This window comes from Cucurbita pepo, chromosome LG09, assembly GCF_002806865.2.
Source record: "Cucurbita pepo subsp. pepo cultivar mu-cu-16 chromosome LG09, ASM280686v2, whole genome shotgun sequence".
Classification (NCBI taxonomy): Eukaryota; Viridiplantae; Streptophyta; class Magnoliopsida; order Cucurbitales; family Cucurbitaceae; genus Cucurbita; species Cucurbita pepo.
Window position 1 is genome coordinate 7,340,522 of NC_036646.1, and position 18,313 is coordinate 7,358,834.

Consider the following 18,313-nt stretch of genomic DNA (forward strand, 5'->3'; position numbering starts at 1 on the left):
AAAGTCATCGAAAAATCGTGAGGAATTCGGGTGAAGAAGTTGACCTCCTGAGTTAGATCCCAGATTGGGTACCCAACCGCTTATCCAATACATAACCTCTTAATCCATGACTCAAAATCAAGACTCGACCCAACACCGCAGCGGCCTAGACCAGTACCCTTGACCACAACCCGCGACACATATCTGCAACCCGAGACCCACTGGCAACCAATCGTCGCGCCCAAAACTTGCAGTGGTCCAAACCCAAGGCTCGTAAACTTAGCCCAACTTCAGGGGCCGCGATCCGCGCCTTGACCTAGGTATGACCCACACATGCATCAGTGCCTCATTGCGCCATGTGTCATGCCTACAACCAGCAACTCCTTCTAGAAGGCTTTGTACTAAAAGAGTTGCACACGTGCCAACAACTCGGTTAGTATATGGCATTTTTACTTTACGTCATTTCAATTTTTATTGTTTTATTTAAAGACCTTCTAGAAAATATGTAAGTCCATGACTATGTTTTTACGATAAAGTTTTAAATGAAGTATTTTCGTATAAAATGTCTATGAGATGTATACAATAGCGACTTTAGGTTAAGTATACATTTAAGAGGAAGAGGGTTGAAGTCTCACATTCACTGTCTCTAACATTAATACCCTGGAAAAAATAGCCTTACGATCATTAATAATTTATTGATAAGTGTGCACAAACTAGCGTTTGTAGTCCAACGGTTAGGATAATTGCCTTCCAAGCAATAGACCCGGGTTCGACTCCCGGCAAACGCATGTTTTTTTTTTAATTTTTTGGCACATAACCATTAATTAAACTTAATTAAATTAGAAATTAATTATTAATTAGTTATTGATAACTGTGCATATACCGGCGTTTGTAGTCCAACAGTTAGGATAATTGCCTTCCAAGCAATAGACCAGGGTTCGACTCCCGGCAAACGCATGTTTTTTTTTTTTGGCACATAACCATTAATTAAACTTAATTAAATTAGAAATTAATTATTAATTAGTTATTGATAACTGTGCATATATCGGCGTTTGTAGTCCAACAGTTAGGATAATTGCCTTCCAAGCAATAGACCAGGGTTCGACTCCCGGCAAACGCATGTTTTTTTTTTAATTTTTTGGCACATAACCATTAATTAAACTTAATTAAATTAGAAATTAATTATTAATTAGTTATTGATAACTGTGCATATACCGGCGTTTGTAGTCCAACGGTTAGGATAATTGCCTTCCAAGCAATAGACCCGGGTTCGACTCCCAACAAACGCATGTTTTTTTTTTCTTTGGCACATAACCATTAATTAAACTTAATTTTTAATTAGAAGCCGCTTAATCCATAATTTTTCTGCTCTTCCAGAAAGCGAGGGAAGGCTTCTAACGACTGTGTGGTCTGTATTTGTTTCTAATTCAGAAATTATCAGCAAAAAGAGAACAGAATATGAATCGATATTTCTCAAACTTTCCCTTGTTTCTATCTCACTTGAAGAATGGAAATGGGCTGTGTTGGCCTCCAATTCTCATCTCAATCTTCGTCTTCCATCGTTCTAAAGGTGATCACATTTGAAGAAATTGATATCAATCTTTAATCTGATATACCCATGTCGATTATTCCCTAAATCCATCTTGATTTGCCCTTTTACAGAGTTCTACAACATCACCATCGCCCATTGGGCGAAGGAAGTTCTTGGTACCATCTATACTTTCTAATCCGTTCCTCCAAGTTTTCGGCGGAAATCACTCTTTGATCCATTTAAACATCTCAAAATCCTGCTCTGTGAGACTGCCACCAAAACCCATTTCTTCGGAGGCTTGGGATTTTGGTAGGTTTTTGAGAACGTTGTACTACTTCAACGGACCTCCATCTCCTGCTAAGGTTGGATTAGTTTCTTAATGTTATGGGTTTTGTTGAATTGATCGATTGACTGAATGTTTGTTCGTTAATGGTGAAGTTTTTTGAGTCTCTGATTGCTAAATTGTCGGGTCCATCTACGAACAAACCTGTTGAAGAAATGGAAACTTCTGGGTTCATTCTTGTAGCTGGAGCAACGGGTGGTGTTGGTAGAAGGGTTGTTGATATCTTGAGGAAAAAAGGGTTGCCTGTTCGAGCTTTGGTATGTTATTAGCCTTTTCCACTTTTTGTTATTTTAAACAGATTTTCACGTTCTTTGTTGTTCATGAAACCTGTTTCAGGTGAGAAATGAAGAGAAAGCAAGAAAGATGCTAGGCCCTGATATTGACTTGGTCAGTTGTTGTAAATACTTTTTTGATTTATTGGTTGTGCTTTTGCTCTTTGCTTTATAGTAAATTCATTGTGTTTTGGATGGTAATTGGTGAGCAAAATGAAAGTCTGTGCCAAGTAACTTAATCGACTCTGCTGCGAAGAGAAGGGAAAAACATGTCTTAGGAAGTTGGATCATTAACTCTTAATCATTTGGGACTTCTTCAACCGTTTCCAATTGATATGACTCATATAGATGTGTTGTAATTGCCCATCGCGGTTTCTCTCCAGGTTTTTAAAACGCGTATGCTAGGGAGAGGCTTTCACACCTTTATAAAGAATGCTTCGTTCTCCTCTCCAACCGATGTGAGATATTAGAATTCGCCCTTTTCAAGGCCTAGCGTCTTTGTTGGCACTCGTTCCCTTCTCCAATCGATGTGGGACCCCCTAATCCATCCCTTCTTCGGGGTCTAGCGTCTTTGCTGACACACCGCCTCGTGTCCACCCCCCTTCGGAGCTTAGCCTCTTCGCTGGCACATTGTCCGGTGTCTGGTTATGATACCATTTGTTGTAACGGCCCAAGCCCACCGCTAGCAAATATTGTCCTCTTTGGGGTCTTTTTCAGGCTTCCCCTTGAGGTTTTTAAAACGCATTTGCTAGGGAGAGGTCTCCACAACTTTATGAAGAATGCTTCGTCCTCCTCCCCAACCGATGTGGGATCTCACAATCCACCCTCCTTCAAAGCCCAACGTCCTCTCTGGCACTCGTTCTCTTCTCCAATCGATGTGGGACCCCCCCAATCCACCCCTTCTTCGGGGCCCAGCGTCCTTGCTGGCACACCGCCTTGTGTCCACCTGCCTTTGGGGCTTAGCCTCCTCACTGGCACATCGCCCAGGGAGAGGTTTCCACACCTTTATAAAGAATGCTTCGTTCTCCTCCCCAACCGATGTGGGATCTCACAGTCCACCCTCTTTTGGGGCCCAGCGTCCTTGCTAGCACTCGTTTCATTCTCCAATCGATGTGGAATCCCTCAATCCACCCTCCTTCGGGGCCCAACGTCCTTGTTGGCATATTGCCTCGTGTCCACCCCCCTTCGGGGCTTAGCTTCCTTGCCGGCACATCGCCTATGGAGAGGTTTCCACATTCTTATAAATAATGCTTCGTTCTCCTCTCCAACTGATATGAGATCTCACAATCCACCCTCTTTCGGGGGCCCAGCATCCTCGCTGGAACTCATTCCCTTCTCCAATCGATGTGGGATCTCCCGTTCTTGTTGGCACACCGCCTCGTGTCCACCCCCTTCAGGGTTAACCTCCTCCCTGGCACATTGCCCGGTGTCTGGCTCGGTACCATTTGTAACGACCCAAGCCCACCGCTAGTAGATATTGTTCTCTTTAGGCTTTTTCTTTCAGACTTCCCCTCAAGGTTTTTAAAACGCATCTACTGGGAAGAGGTTTCTACACCCTTATAAAGAATGCTTCATTCTCCTCCCCAACTAACGAGGGATCTCAGATGTATTATTTTTCTTCATTTCTCACTTCACATCAACCCATGCTGTTAGATGTATCCTAATATCTCATTTAGCTAGATATAAATTTTAGCCATAAAACTGAACTTGTCTAAAAACCCAATAGCCATATACGATATGTTCACTAACGTAGAGCCGGGAGGAGCGGATATGCGAAATGATAGAAAATAAGTATACTAGACTTTGGTACTTCACAATAGGTAGTTTGTAATATTAAGAAATCACATTCTGCTTCTGGTTGGTTCATTCTTTAAATCATTTTCCTTCCCTTGAAATGTTAGATTGTTGGGGATGTTACAAAGGGGAGCACTTTGGCACCTCATAACTTTAAGGGAGTGAGGAAAGTTATTAATGCTGTCTCCGTCATTGTTGGGCCAAAGGAAGGAGACACTCCAGACAGAGCAAAGTATAGCCAAGTATGTATATGGCTGACTATGTGGTAGTTGTATTAATATTTTGAAGTAGCTCACCATTTTGTCAACTTCACAAACTTCTGGTTTAATCTGTATACTCGCCTTCCGACGGCTTTCTGATTCAATCTTTGATATGGTGCAGGGAGTCAAGTTCTTTGAACCCGAGGTGATGAACTAAATGTCCGAGTCAGATTTGAATTTGTTTCGGGAGTCGAACAAAATTTTAGTTTACTTGATCATGTGTTCTAGCCAATGTAAGAAATGTTACTTACTGGCAAGATTATTTAATGGTTGACTAATGCAGATCAAAGGTGATTCACCAGAATTGGTGGAGTTTATTGGAATGCAAAATTTGATCAATGCTGTGAAAGCTAGTGTTGGACTCCGAGATGGAAAGTTACTTTTTGGATTTGAAGGTACTATTTTATCGAGTTATTGGTGATTTTTCCTTTTGCTTCTATATGGCACTTGATTCTTATGAGATCCCACATTGGTTGAAGAGGGGAACGGAGAATTCCTTATAAGGGGGTGGACACCTCTCCCTTGTAGACACGTTTTAAAACCTTGAGGGGAAGCCCGGAAGGGAAAGCCCAAAGAGGACAATATCTGCTAGTGGTGGGGTTAGGGTATTACAAATGGTATTAGAGCCAGACACCGGTTGGTGTGGCAGCGAGGACGTTGGGCTCTCAGGGGGTGGATTATGAGATCCCACATCGGTTGAAGAGGGGAACGGAGCATTCCTTATAAGGGTGTAGAAACTTCTCTCTAGTGGATGCGTTTTAAAACCTTGAGAGGAAGCCCAGAAGGGAAAGCCAAAGAGGACAATATTTGTTAGCAGTGGGCTTAGGCTGTTACAATTCTTTATTATGATACATATGGGATTAAAAATTCGAAGATTACTGGTACGGAGGGAAAGAAAAAAGTGAGTTACCCAATACAATGATTTTAGCAACAATGACGAACATATGTGTATCATGTATCGAACGCAAGAAACATGTTCGAGGAGTAATTGAGCTTTCTCTTTGTAATTTGCAGGCAATAATCTCAAAGAAATTCCTTGGGGTGCTTTAGATGACGTTGTAATGGGTGGAGTGAGTGAAAGTTCATTTCAAATTGACTTCAAAGGTGGCGAAAATGGTGGACCAACTGGAGTTTTTAAAGGTTTCTTCCATTAAGCCTTTAGACAGTGTACAAGTCCAAGATTACCTCACTGTTAATAGAATGAACACATTATGATCATGAATCTAACTTTGGATGCATATGCTTTAGGTGTTGTTTCAACTGCAAACAATGGTGGCTTTACTAGTGTTCGGACGCGGGTAATTTACATATTTTGAATATTTTCTTCGCCCATGCTTTACATTCTCAGATATCTAACACTAATGCAGTCGCCTCTTCGGTACCGAATGCTCGACGGTCATTCCTAAGTTAGGATTATGAAAACAATTGAAATAACTCTATAAAAGTCAGAGATTGGTGACAAAATCTTGTCTTACAGTACTTTTTTTACCATTCATTTTATTTTTATGCTTATTATGAATGGAATGTACTGTTCTTCCTCATAAGCTTGTCCTTCAAATGAGCCAGTTCTGTTCCTTGATCTTCTCCGAGTCTTTTGAATTAAGGTGGTTGCTCCCTTTCATTCCCCTATCTAATGTCATAGCTATTCCATTTTTTGTATTTATACAGAACTTTTCTGTACCAGAAGATCTTTCTGCTTATGATGGCTTGGAATTGCGTCTCAAAGGCGATGGCCGTCGGTATAAGCTGATCGTGCGCACCAGCACTGATTGGGATACTATTGGGTATACAGCCGGCTTCGACACTGTCAAAGGCCAATGGCAGTCAGTGAGTAACACCATTTGACCTTGATTGGGGCTTTTCTTTTACTAACAATCGAACTACCAATGACTGGTTATATTTCATCTTTTCTCAGGTTTGTGTGCCATTTTCTTCTTTGAGGCCAATATTTCGAGCTCGAACTGTTGTAGATGCCCCACCTTTTGACCCTACAAATATTGTGTCACTGCAGGTAAGATTACTTTGTTAGGAATCACGACTCTCTACAATGGTATGATATCGTCCACTTTGAGCATAAGCTCTCGTGGATTTGTTTTTGGTTTTCCCAAAAGGCCTCGTACCAATGAAGATGTATTCCTTACCTATAATCTCATGATTAACCGCTGAATTAGTCGATGTGAGACTCCTCTTCCAACAATCTTCAACAATCCTCCCCTCGAACAAAGTACACCATAGAGCCTCCCCTGAGGCCTATGGAGCCCTCAAAGAGCTTCCCCTTAATCGAAGCTTGACTCTTTCTCTGGAGCCCTGAACAAAATACACCCTTTGTTTGACACTTTGAGTCACTTTTGACTACACTTTCGAGGTTCACAACTTCTTTGTTCGACACTTGAGGATACTATTGACATGGCTAAGTTAAGGGCACGACTCTGATACCATGTTAGGAATCATGACTCTTCACAATGGTATGATATTGTCCAATTTGAGCATAAGCTCTCGTGACTTTGTTTTTTGTTTTCCCAAAAGGCTTCGTACCAATGAAGATGTATTCCTTACTTATAATCTCATGATTAACCGCTTAATTAGCCAATGTGGGACTCTTCTCCCAACAATCCTCAATATACTTTTCTCTTAGTTCATTCTCATTCTCATAATATTTTTCACACGCACTTCTGATGCACTGATAGTCATATGCAGCTCATGTTTAGCAAGTTTGAGTATGATGGGAAACTCAACCCAACTTTTGTAGAAGGTGCATTTCAGCTTCCATTATCAAGTATAAGGGCTTATATTAAAGATCCCATAACTCCCAGGTTTGCCAAAATGCCATCTTTTAGAACTACTAAGCTGATTTCGATCTTTTTCCGATTCTCTTACACGGTTCGTCTGTCTGTTCGTCTACTTTAGGTTTGTACATGTGAGTTCTGCTGGAGTCACACGACCTGATAGGCCAGGGCTCGATCTCAGCAAGCAACCTCCTGCCGTCCGATTGAATAAAGAATTGGATTTTATTCTTACATTCAAATTGAAGGTTTAAGGCCAACTCTATTCATACAATCTTCCACACATTAGTTTCAGCTACTTTTTAGTTTTTATGTTTAGTTTCATTTCAATATTGACCATTTCCTCTACAGGGAGAGGACTTAATTCGAGAAAGTGGAATTCCTTATGCAATTGTAAGACCTTGTGCGTTAACCGAGGAGCCCGCTGGTGCCGATCTCATTTTCGATCAAGGAGATAATATAACGGTACCACAACAACAAATGAACAATGCCTAGAGTTTAGAGATACTGTCATTGATTTCTTATGAGGGTATTCTTTTCTTTTCACGCAGGGTAAGATATCGAGGGAAGAGGTTGCTCGTATTTGCATCGCTGCTTTGGAAAGTCCGTTTACGTGTGACAAAACGTTCGAGGTAATACCCTCTCTCCCTCCCTCCCTCTCTACTTTATTTTATTCTCTTGAGTGATAAAACAATCCTACTCTCCATTTAATCCCTTCATGATCTGTCTAATGTCCCTTTATTCTTATCGTCCATGGTGTTATAGTTGTCGAGGATTGTTGGGAGGGAGTCCCACATTGGTTAATTAAGGGAACGATCATGAGTTTATAAGTAAGGAATACATCTCCATTGGTAGGAGGCCTTTCAGGAAACCAAAAGCAAAACCATGAGAGCTTATGCTCAAAGTGGACAATATCATACCATTGTGAACGTTCATGGTTCCTAACCATGGTTCTAGCTATAGAATTAAAATACAGGTTCATTGACTTGTTCGTTCTTCATACGTAGAAAAAATTCCTGATGCCACTAATTTCATTGACCATAATAGAACAATAAAACGCATTTTCACCCATTATTTTTCGTTAGCATGTCTTAAGATCGTTTGGTACCGAGTCCAAACGAAATAACAAAAGTCCAAAAGATCGAGTCCCCCCTCCCTTCAGCCCCTAAGCGGACCGAAAAAAGGAAGAAAACAGCCAATGCCAGTGCATTAGGGGTAAGAATCTCTCTTTTCTGATTGACTGAAGATGAGCGACCACAGAAAAGACAGCGTATTGAACCTGGGATTTTGATCATATAGCTGATCCATTGTAGTTAGCATTCAAGTTTTTAGCGATGTTCTTATTCATTTGCAGGTTAAAAGTGTGATTCCATTTAGTGAGCCATTCATTGTGGACCCTGAGAATCCCCCCCCAGAAAAGGACTACAATATTTACTTCAAAACCTTGAAGGATGGTATTACTGGGAAAGAACTCCTTGAGCAAAGCCCTGCTCCTGTTTGAAACATGTCTTATAGAGAGGACGTAGAGTTCATTTTTGGTACACCAAATTTGGTAGGGGCTTCTAAATGGAAGATCTTGTCTGTAACTTTATCTGTAACAGCCTTATTACTTTCTATGCACTCACAGCAACTTCTGTATATCAGGATTATCATTACTTAGTTAGCTATTGTGGCCATTTGGAATCTGTTTTGCATTGTTTACAATAGCAACTCGTCTGTGAAATCGTTGTCGATTAGTTGATAATCTTGGACGAGATAGGTTCGACAAGATTGCGTGCCTTCTAGTAACTACTTGATATAGATTTGAAGTAATTTTGTGGTTTTTCTCTGATAAAACATACATACCTACAAAGAGATTGTCACGTATATGACTTAACACTCGATTAGGGGTGTCTCGAACTTAGTAGACGACCAGATTCCTTATTTTTTGCATTTTGTATAGCTATAGATCTCGATTCATTACACTATAGTTGTTACAGTAGCTAGATTGTCACATACATGGTCGAGACTGAATTAGGAGTTGAATTGGGAGTGTCTCAATCATATAGTGCAAAAGTAAAGTAAGACTCTTTATTGTTCTATAGCTATAGATCTCGATTCAATACACCATAGTTATGATAGCTAGATTGTCACATACATGATTAAAAGACTGAATTAGGAGCTGAATTAAGAGCGTCTCAATCATAAAGTGGAAAACTAAGACTCTATTGTTCTATAGCTATAGATCTCGATTCAATAAACCATAGTTATGATAGCTAGATTGTCACATACATGATTAAGACTGAACTAGGAGCTGAATTAGGAGCGTCTCAACCCATTGAGTGGAAAACTAAGACTCTTTATTGTTCTATAGTTATAGATCTCGATTCAATACACCATAGTTATAGCAGCTAGATTTTCACATACATGGTTGAGACTGAATTAGGAGCGTCTCAATCATAGAGTAGAAAACTGACTTTATTGTTCTACAACTATAGATCTCAATTCAATACACCATAGTTACAGTAGCTAAATTGTCACATACATGGCTGAGACTCTTTATTATTCTATAACTGTAGATCTCGATTCAGCACACTATAGTTACGACAGCTATAGCTGGATTGAAAGGTTGATATTATTAATGTTTCATTTACTTTTATATGATCCCACCACATTCCTCAAGCACATGAATGAAATAAATTCCATTAAGTCATGGTAGTTTTCACAAATTTGAAACCAAACTTGAAAGAAAACTCAAAAGCTTCAAACTTTTTCCCACCAACAAATTCCAAATTTAATTCCCAATGCTTTGGATGAGTGGCATACAAAATGACAAAAATGGCCTTACTCACCCAATGCAAGAAGCGAAAATAGTCTTGACCATGAGTCCATGACCAAGGACATGGACGTCAATTCAACAATTTGTAGAGCTCAAAATCCAAAGCGATTTCTTCATAGGAATTCCAAAATTTGAAAAGGAGACGCATCGTCGTCCAGCCCAGCGCAGCGGCAAACACAGCGGTCTCTCCCATTTCCAACCCCCACTGTCTCGAAACAAGAGGAACAAAGAAAAGAACCCCCAAAAAGCGAACACTCGCAGAGATCTGATCCAACCAAAGTTCTTCTTCTTGTTCTTCAGAAGGGGGACTGCGATGGCCGGCTACCGAGCTGAAGATGACTATGATTATCTCTTTAAGGTCGTTTTAATTGGAGATTCTGGTGTGGGTAAGTCTAATTTGCTCTCCAGGTTCACCAAAAACGAGTTTAGCCTCGAATCTAAGTCCACTATTGGGGTTGAGTTTGCTACTCGGAGCTTGAATGTTGATAGCAAGGTCGTCAAGGCCCAGATTTGGGATACTGCTGGCCAGGAAAGGTTCGTATATCTCCCTCATCTTTGAACTCTGGCTTTTTCAAGATCTGGGTATTTCTTAATTTTGCTATATGTGGTTTTTGGATGATCTTACTGATGGAATTGTCTCCGTATTAGCTTTAATTGTATGGGTTAAATCATGTCTTTACTCATCCAATAAATCGGTTTTTTATGCATTGAACTGCAATGGTTGCTTACAAAATTAGTGGATCTAATGGAAGCTGCTTAGAGTTGCTTGTATGGTTACGTTTCTGTAATTCTGTATGAAATGTTGAAGTGAAGTGACTGATTTTAGTATGACTTTTGGAAACCTTTTGGAAACATTTCATTAGTGGGATTTTTTTTTTTCTTTTTTTTTCACAATTATAAATGACTGGCCTGTTGTTCTAGAACGATTGTAATTGGATTCGGTAGTTTCCAAGCTCACTGCTAGCAGATTTTATCCGCTTTGATCCGTTACGTATCGCTGTCAATCTCACGATTTTAAAACGCGTTTGCTAGAGAATGTTTTGTTCTCCTATCCAACCGATGTAGGATCTCACAATCCACCCCCCTTCAGGGCCCAGTATCCTTGCTGGCACTCGTTGTCCTCTCTAACCGATGTGAGATCTCACAATCCACCCCCTTTGGGGCCCAGCGTCCTAAGTGGCCCACCGCTCGGTGCCTAGCTTTGATATCATTTGTAATAACCTAAGTCCACCGCTAGTAGATATTGTCCTCTTTGGCTCGTAACGTATCGTCGTCAACCTCATGGTTTTAAAACATGTCTGATAGGGAGATGTTTCCACACCCTTATAAAGAATGCTTCGTTCCCCTCTCCAACCGATATGGGATCTCACAATCCACCTCCTTCGGGGCCCAGCGTCCTAGGTGGCCCACTGCTCAATGCCTAGCTCTGATATCATTTGTAATAACCCAAGTCCACTGCTAGTAGATATTGTCCTCTTTGGCCCGTTCTGTATCACCGTCAACCTCCGATTTTAAAACATGTATGATAGAGAGAGGTTTTTATACCCTTATAAAGAATGTTTCGTTCCCCTCTCTAAGTGACATGGGATCTCTTAGAACTTGAGAAGGAGCCCAAGTTCTTGAAGAATGGTGATTTAAGTATGGTTAAGATGATTCCCACCAAGCCTATGGCTGTCGAGACCTTCTCCGAGTACCCACGTTGGGTTGTTTTCCGTTTGTGACATACATCAAACTGTTGATTCTTTTGTTCGTTATCTCGACAAACATAAGTCGATGCGCCTTTTCAGTCGTTATTGTTGCTGAGTTTAGTACTCTGCCATGGTGACCATTCTTATGTGTGAAAAGGCACATCAACTTATGTTCGTCGAGATAACAAATCCCAAGGCAAACGTGACTGTGCTTGCTTCACTCTTTTCGTGAACTGACCGTCTCTTTTGGGGCATAGGTATCGTGCAATAACCAGTGCATACTACCGAGGCGCTGTAGGTGCACTGCTCGTCTATGATGTCACACGACATTCCACTTTCGAAAACGTCGAGAGATGGTTAAGAGAGTTACGAGACCATACAGATCCCAACATCGTCGTCATGCTTGTTGGTAACAAATCAGATCTTCGACACCTGGTAGCAGTCTCAACAGAGGATGGAAAATCTTTTGCTGAGAAGGAGTCTCTGTATTACATGGAAACTTCTGCACTTGAAGCAACCAACGTCGAGAACGCGTTTGCCGAAGTCCTTACTCAAATCTATCACATTGTAAGCAAGAAGGCCATGGAGGCTGGCGAGGACGCAGCTGCTGCTTCGGTTCCTTCGAAAGGAGAGAAAATCGACGTCGGTAAGGACGTTTCTGCTGTAAAGAAAGGCGGCTGCTGTTCGAGTTAGGCTTTTGATTTGCATCTTTTTCTTATGAGCTCCATAGTTTAGTAGAAATTCTTCAGAGATGTGTTTTATAGGATATTGATATTGCCTGGATTGGATTTGATCTACTTTCCAATATTTTTTAGTCTGAAAATTTTAAGTTTGAGCTCAGAGAGAGCTTGATTTAAAGGATTATTAGCATCAAATCTATTGATTTCATTTCATTTAGCTGTTGTGTTGATTCAGGTTTTTGTTTAACTCGATTTGTTTAGATAGCTTTGACCAACGAGTTGACGGTTCGAGTTTTTCCGCTCCAAAATTTTTGTACCTTATTGATACGTTTAGAAGATCAAGTCTTGAAAGTTTATACGCTTCAAGTGCATTCAACCTGTCTTCAAAAGTTTTCGGGTATTCATAGATACGTTGGTAAGGGTTTTAGTATTATTCCTCCCCTGAATTGTAGTGGGGCGTTTTTGTTTGTGAAATTTAAATTCTACTTTAATGGAAATGTTTTGGATTCTTTAGAAATTTCCTCCCGTGTAGGATGTGAAGTTGGTAAAATAATTGTTTTATGTATGACGACACGTGTTCTATGGCTCCTATACGTACATATGTATAATATGTTCTAATATGACGTGTTATGCTATGTAATGCTACGGTACGTCATGTTATGCTATAATATGCCATAATATGCTAATATATGTTATGTTATGCCATGATAAGCTATGTTATGTTATGCCATGATAAGCTATGCTATGTATAAAAGTTCTGTCAAAATGTTGCATGTGTTTGCATTTTTCGATTCCAATAGTGGGTCACTTCATCCTGCTTACGTATATGGGATATTTTAAGAAGTGAACATCTTCCTTAGTCGCAGGGTTTGGGGAAAGAATAGGAAAGGTGATTTCACTATATTTTTTTATCAGGAACGGGCCCTATCACAAGAATATTTTTTTTAGTGGGACGATAGCTCTGAAAAGACAGATTGCCCAAATCTCGAGAGAAATACGGTCGGGGGCTAATTCAAACCCTTAGGGTAAAATAAGAACCGCCCCACATTCAAACCGCCCCTTTTCCCCTTTGCAAGAAGAACTCGTTTCAATTGCGCAAGTACTTTTAAAGTATTCGCCCCTTTTCCCCTTCGCAAGAACTCGTTTCAGTTGCATAAATATTTTTTAAAGTACTTTTAAAGTATTCCGGTCATGCTCTCATACTTCGGCAAGACTTTTTTTATTATTATTATTTTCAACCTTTTTTTCTTGAGAATCCTCTAGAAACAAACTCCAATTTTTTTTTTTTTTTTTTTTTTTTTTTTTTTTTTTTTTTTTTTTTTTTTTTNATAAAAATATTCTTAATTTTTTAAAAATTTCGATAATATTCTTAAAAAAAGAAAAAAGAAAAAAAAACTCTAATAGTTAGTTTTGAACGGAGACCATTTCTATTTTGTTTTAAAAATACTTTTAAAATTTAAAATATTGGAGGGGTATTTTTAATTTTTTTTTAATTTAAGAATATTATTCAACGATATTTTTGATATAAAATATAAATTTCATTGATATATATATTTTTAATTAATTTTATATTATGTATTGAAAATCCCCATCTTTATTTTAATTGAGAGATTTCAATCATATATTATATTATTTATTGAAAAGCCTCCTCAACCACCTTTTATTTTATTTTAATTTTTTCTTAATACCTAAGCATTTAGACCGTTGATCTTATTTTAATGTATTGATTTAATCCCTAATTTTCTAATTATTTTAATGTATTTATAAAATATAGTTTCTTACACCTAATTTTCTAATTATTATATATTTACAAAAAAGTCTTTGGGATTTTTAATTCAATTTTGACTCTTATAGGCTTTGCCCGCCTTCACATTTCCACCCATTTATGGATAATTATTTTTATTCCTTAATTTGGTAATAAATACAAATTTTTTAAATTCAATTAATTTATTAATTTTTAAATATATATATATAGAATTATTCGAAGGTAATTTTTGCATTTTAATGGGTTCGATTTATTAAAACAAAAATTTGAATGAATGATCTAAATCAACTGAGCCCATCAAATTAAAATATTTTATAGTCGTTTGAATAAAAAAATATATTTTTAATTTGATTTTAAAAAAAAAGTGTATGCACCGATGTTCTTGTTGTATTATTATCGTGGTCCTAACTCTTAATATTTTTTTATTTATTATTTTTTAAAATTATCCGTTTTTTTTATGGCGGCATTATTTATTTTTTCTTTATTAAAAATAGATTTATATTCTTAAGTTGTAGAAAAAAAATTAAAATTTTAAAAAAGTTGGATTAAATTGTAAATTTAATACCAACAATTTAGCGAAAATTATAATTTAATTTCTACGATTTTAAAAGTTAAATTTCTATTTTTTAAATGGAATAAAATTCATATAATATATTTATAAATGTTTTATCAAACTCTTCGGATTTAATTATAAAAATTAAATTCTAATTATTTTTCAAATAATAATGATCAAATTTTTAGTTTAAATTAACTTTTTCAAATTAAAAATGTCTATTAATTCTCGAATTTTAATAAATATTATTTAATTCTTTATCATTATTATTATTCTTTTTAATAAAAGTTGTATGATATCTAATTCATTCTAATGCAACTAACTCCCATTTTTAACTATAATAATTATGTTTTTTTTTTAAAGAATTATAATTAAAATTTATATAATAACTAAATTTAAATTTTAGAGACAAAAAAAAAAAAAACCTAAAAAATATTAAAGGAAATAAATTTAATTTAGAACAAAAATTAATATATATATATATATTATAATTTTCGATTTATTCGCTAAATTTCTTAAAATATTATTAATTAAAATAATAATTTAGGCTTAGAATTAAATAAAGCAAGATTTTTTTTTTTTTTTCTTATAATGCAAATTCGTAAAATATATAGGAAGAAATAAATAAGTTTAAAAAAAAAGAAAAAAAAAAAAAAAAAAACTTCCCGGCATCAATGGCGGACGATGGAGAAGCCGCAGCTCATGTGGTGGTTCCGCACCAGGGAGTGATCCGCCGCTGCCCGGCAGCCGGTTGTTCATCCGCCGCCAATCCGCGGCCTCCGCCGTGCCGGAACACCAATGAACACTCCGGCAACTCCCCGAGATCCGCAAACAGTGAGTCGTCCACGTCATTATCTCCCATCGGAAAAAGCATTGCCACGTCACTCGAAAGCGAATCTCCCAATCCACTCGAGCATCCAGAAAAGATCGAGTTTTCGAGAACAGTGGACGACGTCGTTTCCATTTCCCCGAACCAACTGAACTCGTCCCCTGTTATCAACGACTCCTCTCCCATATCCACGAACTTCTCTTCCACTTCCGGTTCCGGTTCGGGATGAACCGGTACACTCTCCGGCGAACCGGGTTTCTCCACGGCGGCGGCTTGGTGGTGATTATTGATGTTTCTAGAAACCGGACCGGAGTGATTATGTTCACACGAATATGAAATCACCAACATGGTTGGATCAAGCCGATTCCTCTCTACTTGTTTCCTCGCCGGACATCCCTTTGAACTACTACACCTATAATACGCCCTAAAAAAAAATCGAAACTTTTAAAATTATAGAAACCAAATCGAAACAAAAGAACTAAACCCAGATAAGAATGTGAGATTCCACGTCAATTGGGTAGGAGAACGAAACATCAAGGGTGTAAAAATCTAGCGGACCCATTTTAGGAGAAACCCAATAAGAAAAATATACGCTAGCGGTGAGCTTGAGATGTTACAAATTATATCAGAGCTAGACACAGCTTGATGTGCCAACGAGGAGGTTGAGTCTCAAAAAAGGTGGACATGAGGTGATGTGCCATGATGCTAGGCCTGAAGGAGGAGATTTGGTGGGGATCCCACATCGATTGAAGAAAGAGACAAGTGCTAGCGAGGATGCTAGGCCTTAAAGGGAATGGATTGTGAGATTCCACATCGGTTGGAGGAGAACGAAACATTCTCTCTAGGGGTGTGGAAACTTCTCCCCATTTTAAAAACTTTGCAGAGAAGCACGAGAGTGAAAGCTCAAAAAGGACAATATCTGCTAATAATAGGCTTGAACAGTTACACTAGCGACCAAATCGAAACGAAATATCGAAACCCAGATAAGAACGTTGAAATTGAAACAAAACCCATATCATAAAATTTGAAATTGAGCTCACCTTGGATAAGGGGAGCCTTTGATGGGTTTTTGACCATACTTTCTCCAAGCCCAAGAATCAGGAGGAGGAGTAGTAGAACCAGAAGAATTCCTTGGGGTATCACCATTAATTCTCACCGACACCACTTTCTTCTTCATCCCTCTTCTACAAATCACATATACATATATAAATTTAAATAAAAAAACAAAGAGGATAAAATGGAAAGATTTATATTGATGTTCTAATAATTGAGAAAGTNATGGAATTAAGCTAATCAAAATAGGAGCTGACCTGCCCTTCTTGGCGGCGGCGGTGGAAGTAGAAGGCGGAGAATCAAGGGCTTTGTCGTCGCTATCATCGAAGGGATCACCGGAATAGAATTGGTGGCGGTTGTTGTTGAAGGTGGCATCCATGTTATTAGGGCGGCCGCCGGAGTAGCCACAGATGGGATGGTGTTTTTTTTAAGGTAATGGCTGCCGGAAAAGTTTATGATGAAGAAGAAGAAGGAGGAGGGGGAAATTAATGTGGTTTTTTGAGGAATTAAAAAAATGGGGTTTGGAGTTGACGAATATATTAGCTGAGGGACGTGCGATTATCTAATCTCTCTTCAATTTGGTCATATTATAATCCATAATTTGTCGCTATTTTCATTCTCACATTTGTATTTTTCAATTTCCATTTCATTTTTTTTATTTAAAAAATTTGGGGTTGGGAGGGAAATGATGGAGGCTTGTGGGGGTTTTAATTCCGAGAATCGGGACTAAATTACGAGCTGCACGGGTTGGATTGGGTTAAGGGTTTTAATTCGGAGAATTGGGACTAAATTATGAGCTGCACGCGTTGGATTGGGTTGGGGTTTTAATTTAGAGAATTAGGACTAAATTACGAGCTGCATGGGTTGGATTGGGTTGGAATTTTTTTTGGACTAACCCAAAATTTTAAGTCGGATTGGTTTTTTTTTTTTTTTTTTTTTTTTTTTTAAATTTTTATAATTATTTTAAAAAAATCATACTCGGTTACGTTAATAACTAAAATCATATAAAATTCAAGTATTAAATATTATAAGTCATAATATATCATTAATATTAATTACAAACGTTCAATATTTTAGTCTTTTTAAAAGTAAAGAACCGGGTAGGTTGGGTTTGGTTTTAACCCTATTTCGGGTGTAAGTTAGTCTAACTGAATTTTCAAATTTTAAAAAATTTAACCCGACCTTAATGGTTTGAATTGGGTAATCCGAATTAGTCAGATCAATGAGTCATACGAACATCTCTACTATGTTTAAGGTGCTTTTAAAGATTGGAAACTATTCTCGTAAACAGTTCTTTTTACCTGCTTTTTTTTTTTCTCACTAACATGTTTTTTATAATTCTTTTTAATAGATCATCCAATATAAAATTACTCTAAGCATAACGCGTTTAACTTGCGAATTATTATAACCGAGCCACCAAGACGAAATGTGCACAATATTGGTATAGATAGTAACTATAAATTCTTTTAAGTTTTTATTCTCCATCGTATTCTAAGAATTACTCTTATTCGAACCTAATATTGGTTCGTCCATGTGTCACTCCTTTACTCGGGACGTCACGACATCATCATATAAATTGCAATTTTGTGAACCTAATAAATTTTTGGCTAAATTAATAAAAATACCCTTTAATAATTTTAGACGTTATCTCAAAAATATAATTAAACTTTCAAAAGTTTCAGTAATACTCTTAAACCGGTTAATATTTTGTTTAAAGTATTCTTGAACTTTCAAAATCGTTTAAAAAATGTTTCAAAAATACTTTTGAGTTTTCGGAAAAAAAAACTTCAAAAATATTATTAAACTTTTTTTAAAAACTTAAAAAACACGTTTTAACTTTAAAAAAAAAAATTCAAAAACATCTTTACCGGTTAGGATCATGTTTCAAACATACACATTAATTTTTTAAAATAATATACAATGTTTGTACATAACCTATAAGGTGTCGGTAGACGATTTTCGTCC

At 37.6% G+C, this 18,313-nt stretch overlaps 3 protein-coding genes and 4 non-coding genes across 7 annotated transcripts; 6 read left to right on the forward strand and 1 right to left on the reverse strand.

Annotated features, from left to right (window-relative positions):
• The first annotated feature begins 695 nt into the window (after window positions 1-695).
• TRNAG-UCC lies at window positions 696-767 on the forward strand. Its single transcript has one exon. It is a non-coding gene; the product is annotated as a tRNA-Gly (tRNA).
• Window positions 768-864: 97 nt separating this feature from the next.
• TRNAG-UCC lies at window positions 865-936 on the forward strand. Its single transcript has one exon. It is a non-coding gene; the product is annotated as a tRNA-Gly (tRNA).
• Window positions 937-1,027: 91 nt separating this feature from the next.
• TRNAG-UCC lies at window positions 1,028-1,099 on the forward strand. The gene has a single exon. It is a non-coding gene; the product is annotated as a tRNA-Gly (tRNA).
• Window positions 1,100-1,196: 97 nt separating this feature from the next.
• On the forward strand, window positions 1,197-1,268 carry TRNAG-UCC. Its single transcript has one exon. It is a non-coding gene; the product is annotated as a tRNA-Gly (tRNA).
• A 92-nt stretch (window positions 1,269-1,360) lies between these two features.
• LOC111801774 lies at window positions 1,361-8,698 on the forward strand. Its single transcript, XM_023685924.1, has 16 exons — window positions 1,361-1,549; window positions 1,642-1,872; window positions 1,949-2,110; window positions 2,190-2,240; window positions 4,027-4,161; window positions 4,301-4,324; window positions 4,463-4,574; window positions 5,194-5,319; window positions 5,428-5,477; window positions 5,848-6,006; window positions 6,095-6,190; window positions 6,877-6,992; window positions 7,087-7,210; window positions 7,314-7,427; window positions 7,514-7,594; window positions 8,317-8,698. Exons 1-16 carry the CDS (start codon window positions 1,487-1,489, stop codon window positions 8,461-8,463), a joined length of 1,791 nt encoding a protein of 596 aa, XP_023541692.1. The 5' UTR covers window positions 1,361-1,486; the 3' UTR covers window positions 8,464-8,698.
• Window positions 8,699-9,610: 912 nt separating this feature from the next.
• On the forward strand, window positions 9,611-12,365 carry LOC111801777 (ras-related protein RABA1c). The gene is made up of 2 exons (XM_023685926.1): window positions 9,611-10,314; window positions 11,726-12,365. Exons 1-2 carry the CDS (start codon window positions 10,094-10,096, stop codon window positions 12,159-12,161), a joined length of 657 nt encoding a protein of 218 aa, XP_023541694.1. The 5' UTR covers window positions 9,611-10,093; the 3' UTR covers window positions 12,162-12,365.
• A 2,771-nt stretch (window positions 12,366-15,136) lies between these two features.
• On the reverse strand, window positions 15,137-16,908 carry LOC111801776 (probable WRKY transcription factor 65). The gene is made up of 3 exons (XM_023685925.1): window positions 16,606-16,908; window positions 16,336-16,479; window positions 15,137-15,719 (listed from the first exon to the last, which is right to left on the reverse strand). The coding sequence occupies exons 1-3, from the start codon at window positions 16,725-16,727 to the stop codon at window positions 15,167-15,169; spliced, it is 819 nt and encodes a 272-aa protein (XP_023541693.1). The 5' UTR covers window positions 16,728-16,908; the 3' UTR covers window positions 15,137-15,166.
• Window positions 16,909-18,313: the final 1,405 nt, after the last annotated feature.

Coding starts and splice junctions, on each gene's coding strand:
- LOC111801777 (XM_023685926.1), top strand. CDS start 10,094: ATGGCCGGCTACCGAGCTGAAGATGACTATGATTATCTCTTTAAGGTC. Junction 10,315..11,725: donor GATACTGCTGGCCAGGAAAG/GTTCGTATATCT, acceptor TTTGGGGCATAG/GTATCGTGCAATAACCAGTG.
- LOC111801774 (XM_023685924.1), top strand. CDS start 1,487: ATGGAAATGGGCTGTGTTGGCCTCCAATTCTCATCTCAATCTTCGTCT. Junction 4,575..5,193: donor GTTACTTTTTGGATTTGAAG/GTACTATTTTAT, acceptor TGTAATTTGCAG/GCAATAATCTCAAAGAAATT. Junction 7,211..7,313: donor TTCTTACATTCAAATTGAAG/GTTTAAGGCCAA, acceptor TTTCCTCTACAG/GGAGAGGACTTAATTCGAGA.
- LOC111801776 (XM_023685925.1), bottom strand. CDS start 16,727: ATGGATGCCACCTTCAACAACAACCGCCACCAATTCTATTCCGGTGAT. Junction 16,480..16,605: donor GCCGCCGCCAAGAAGGGCAG/GTCAGCTCCTAT, acceptor TGTGATTTGTAG/AAGAGGGATGAAGAAGAAAG. Junction 15,720..16,335: donor AAAGGCTCCCCTTATCCAAG/GTGAGCTCAATT, acceptor ATTTTTTTTTAG/GGCGTATTATAGGTGTAGTA.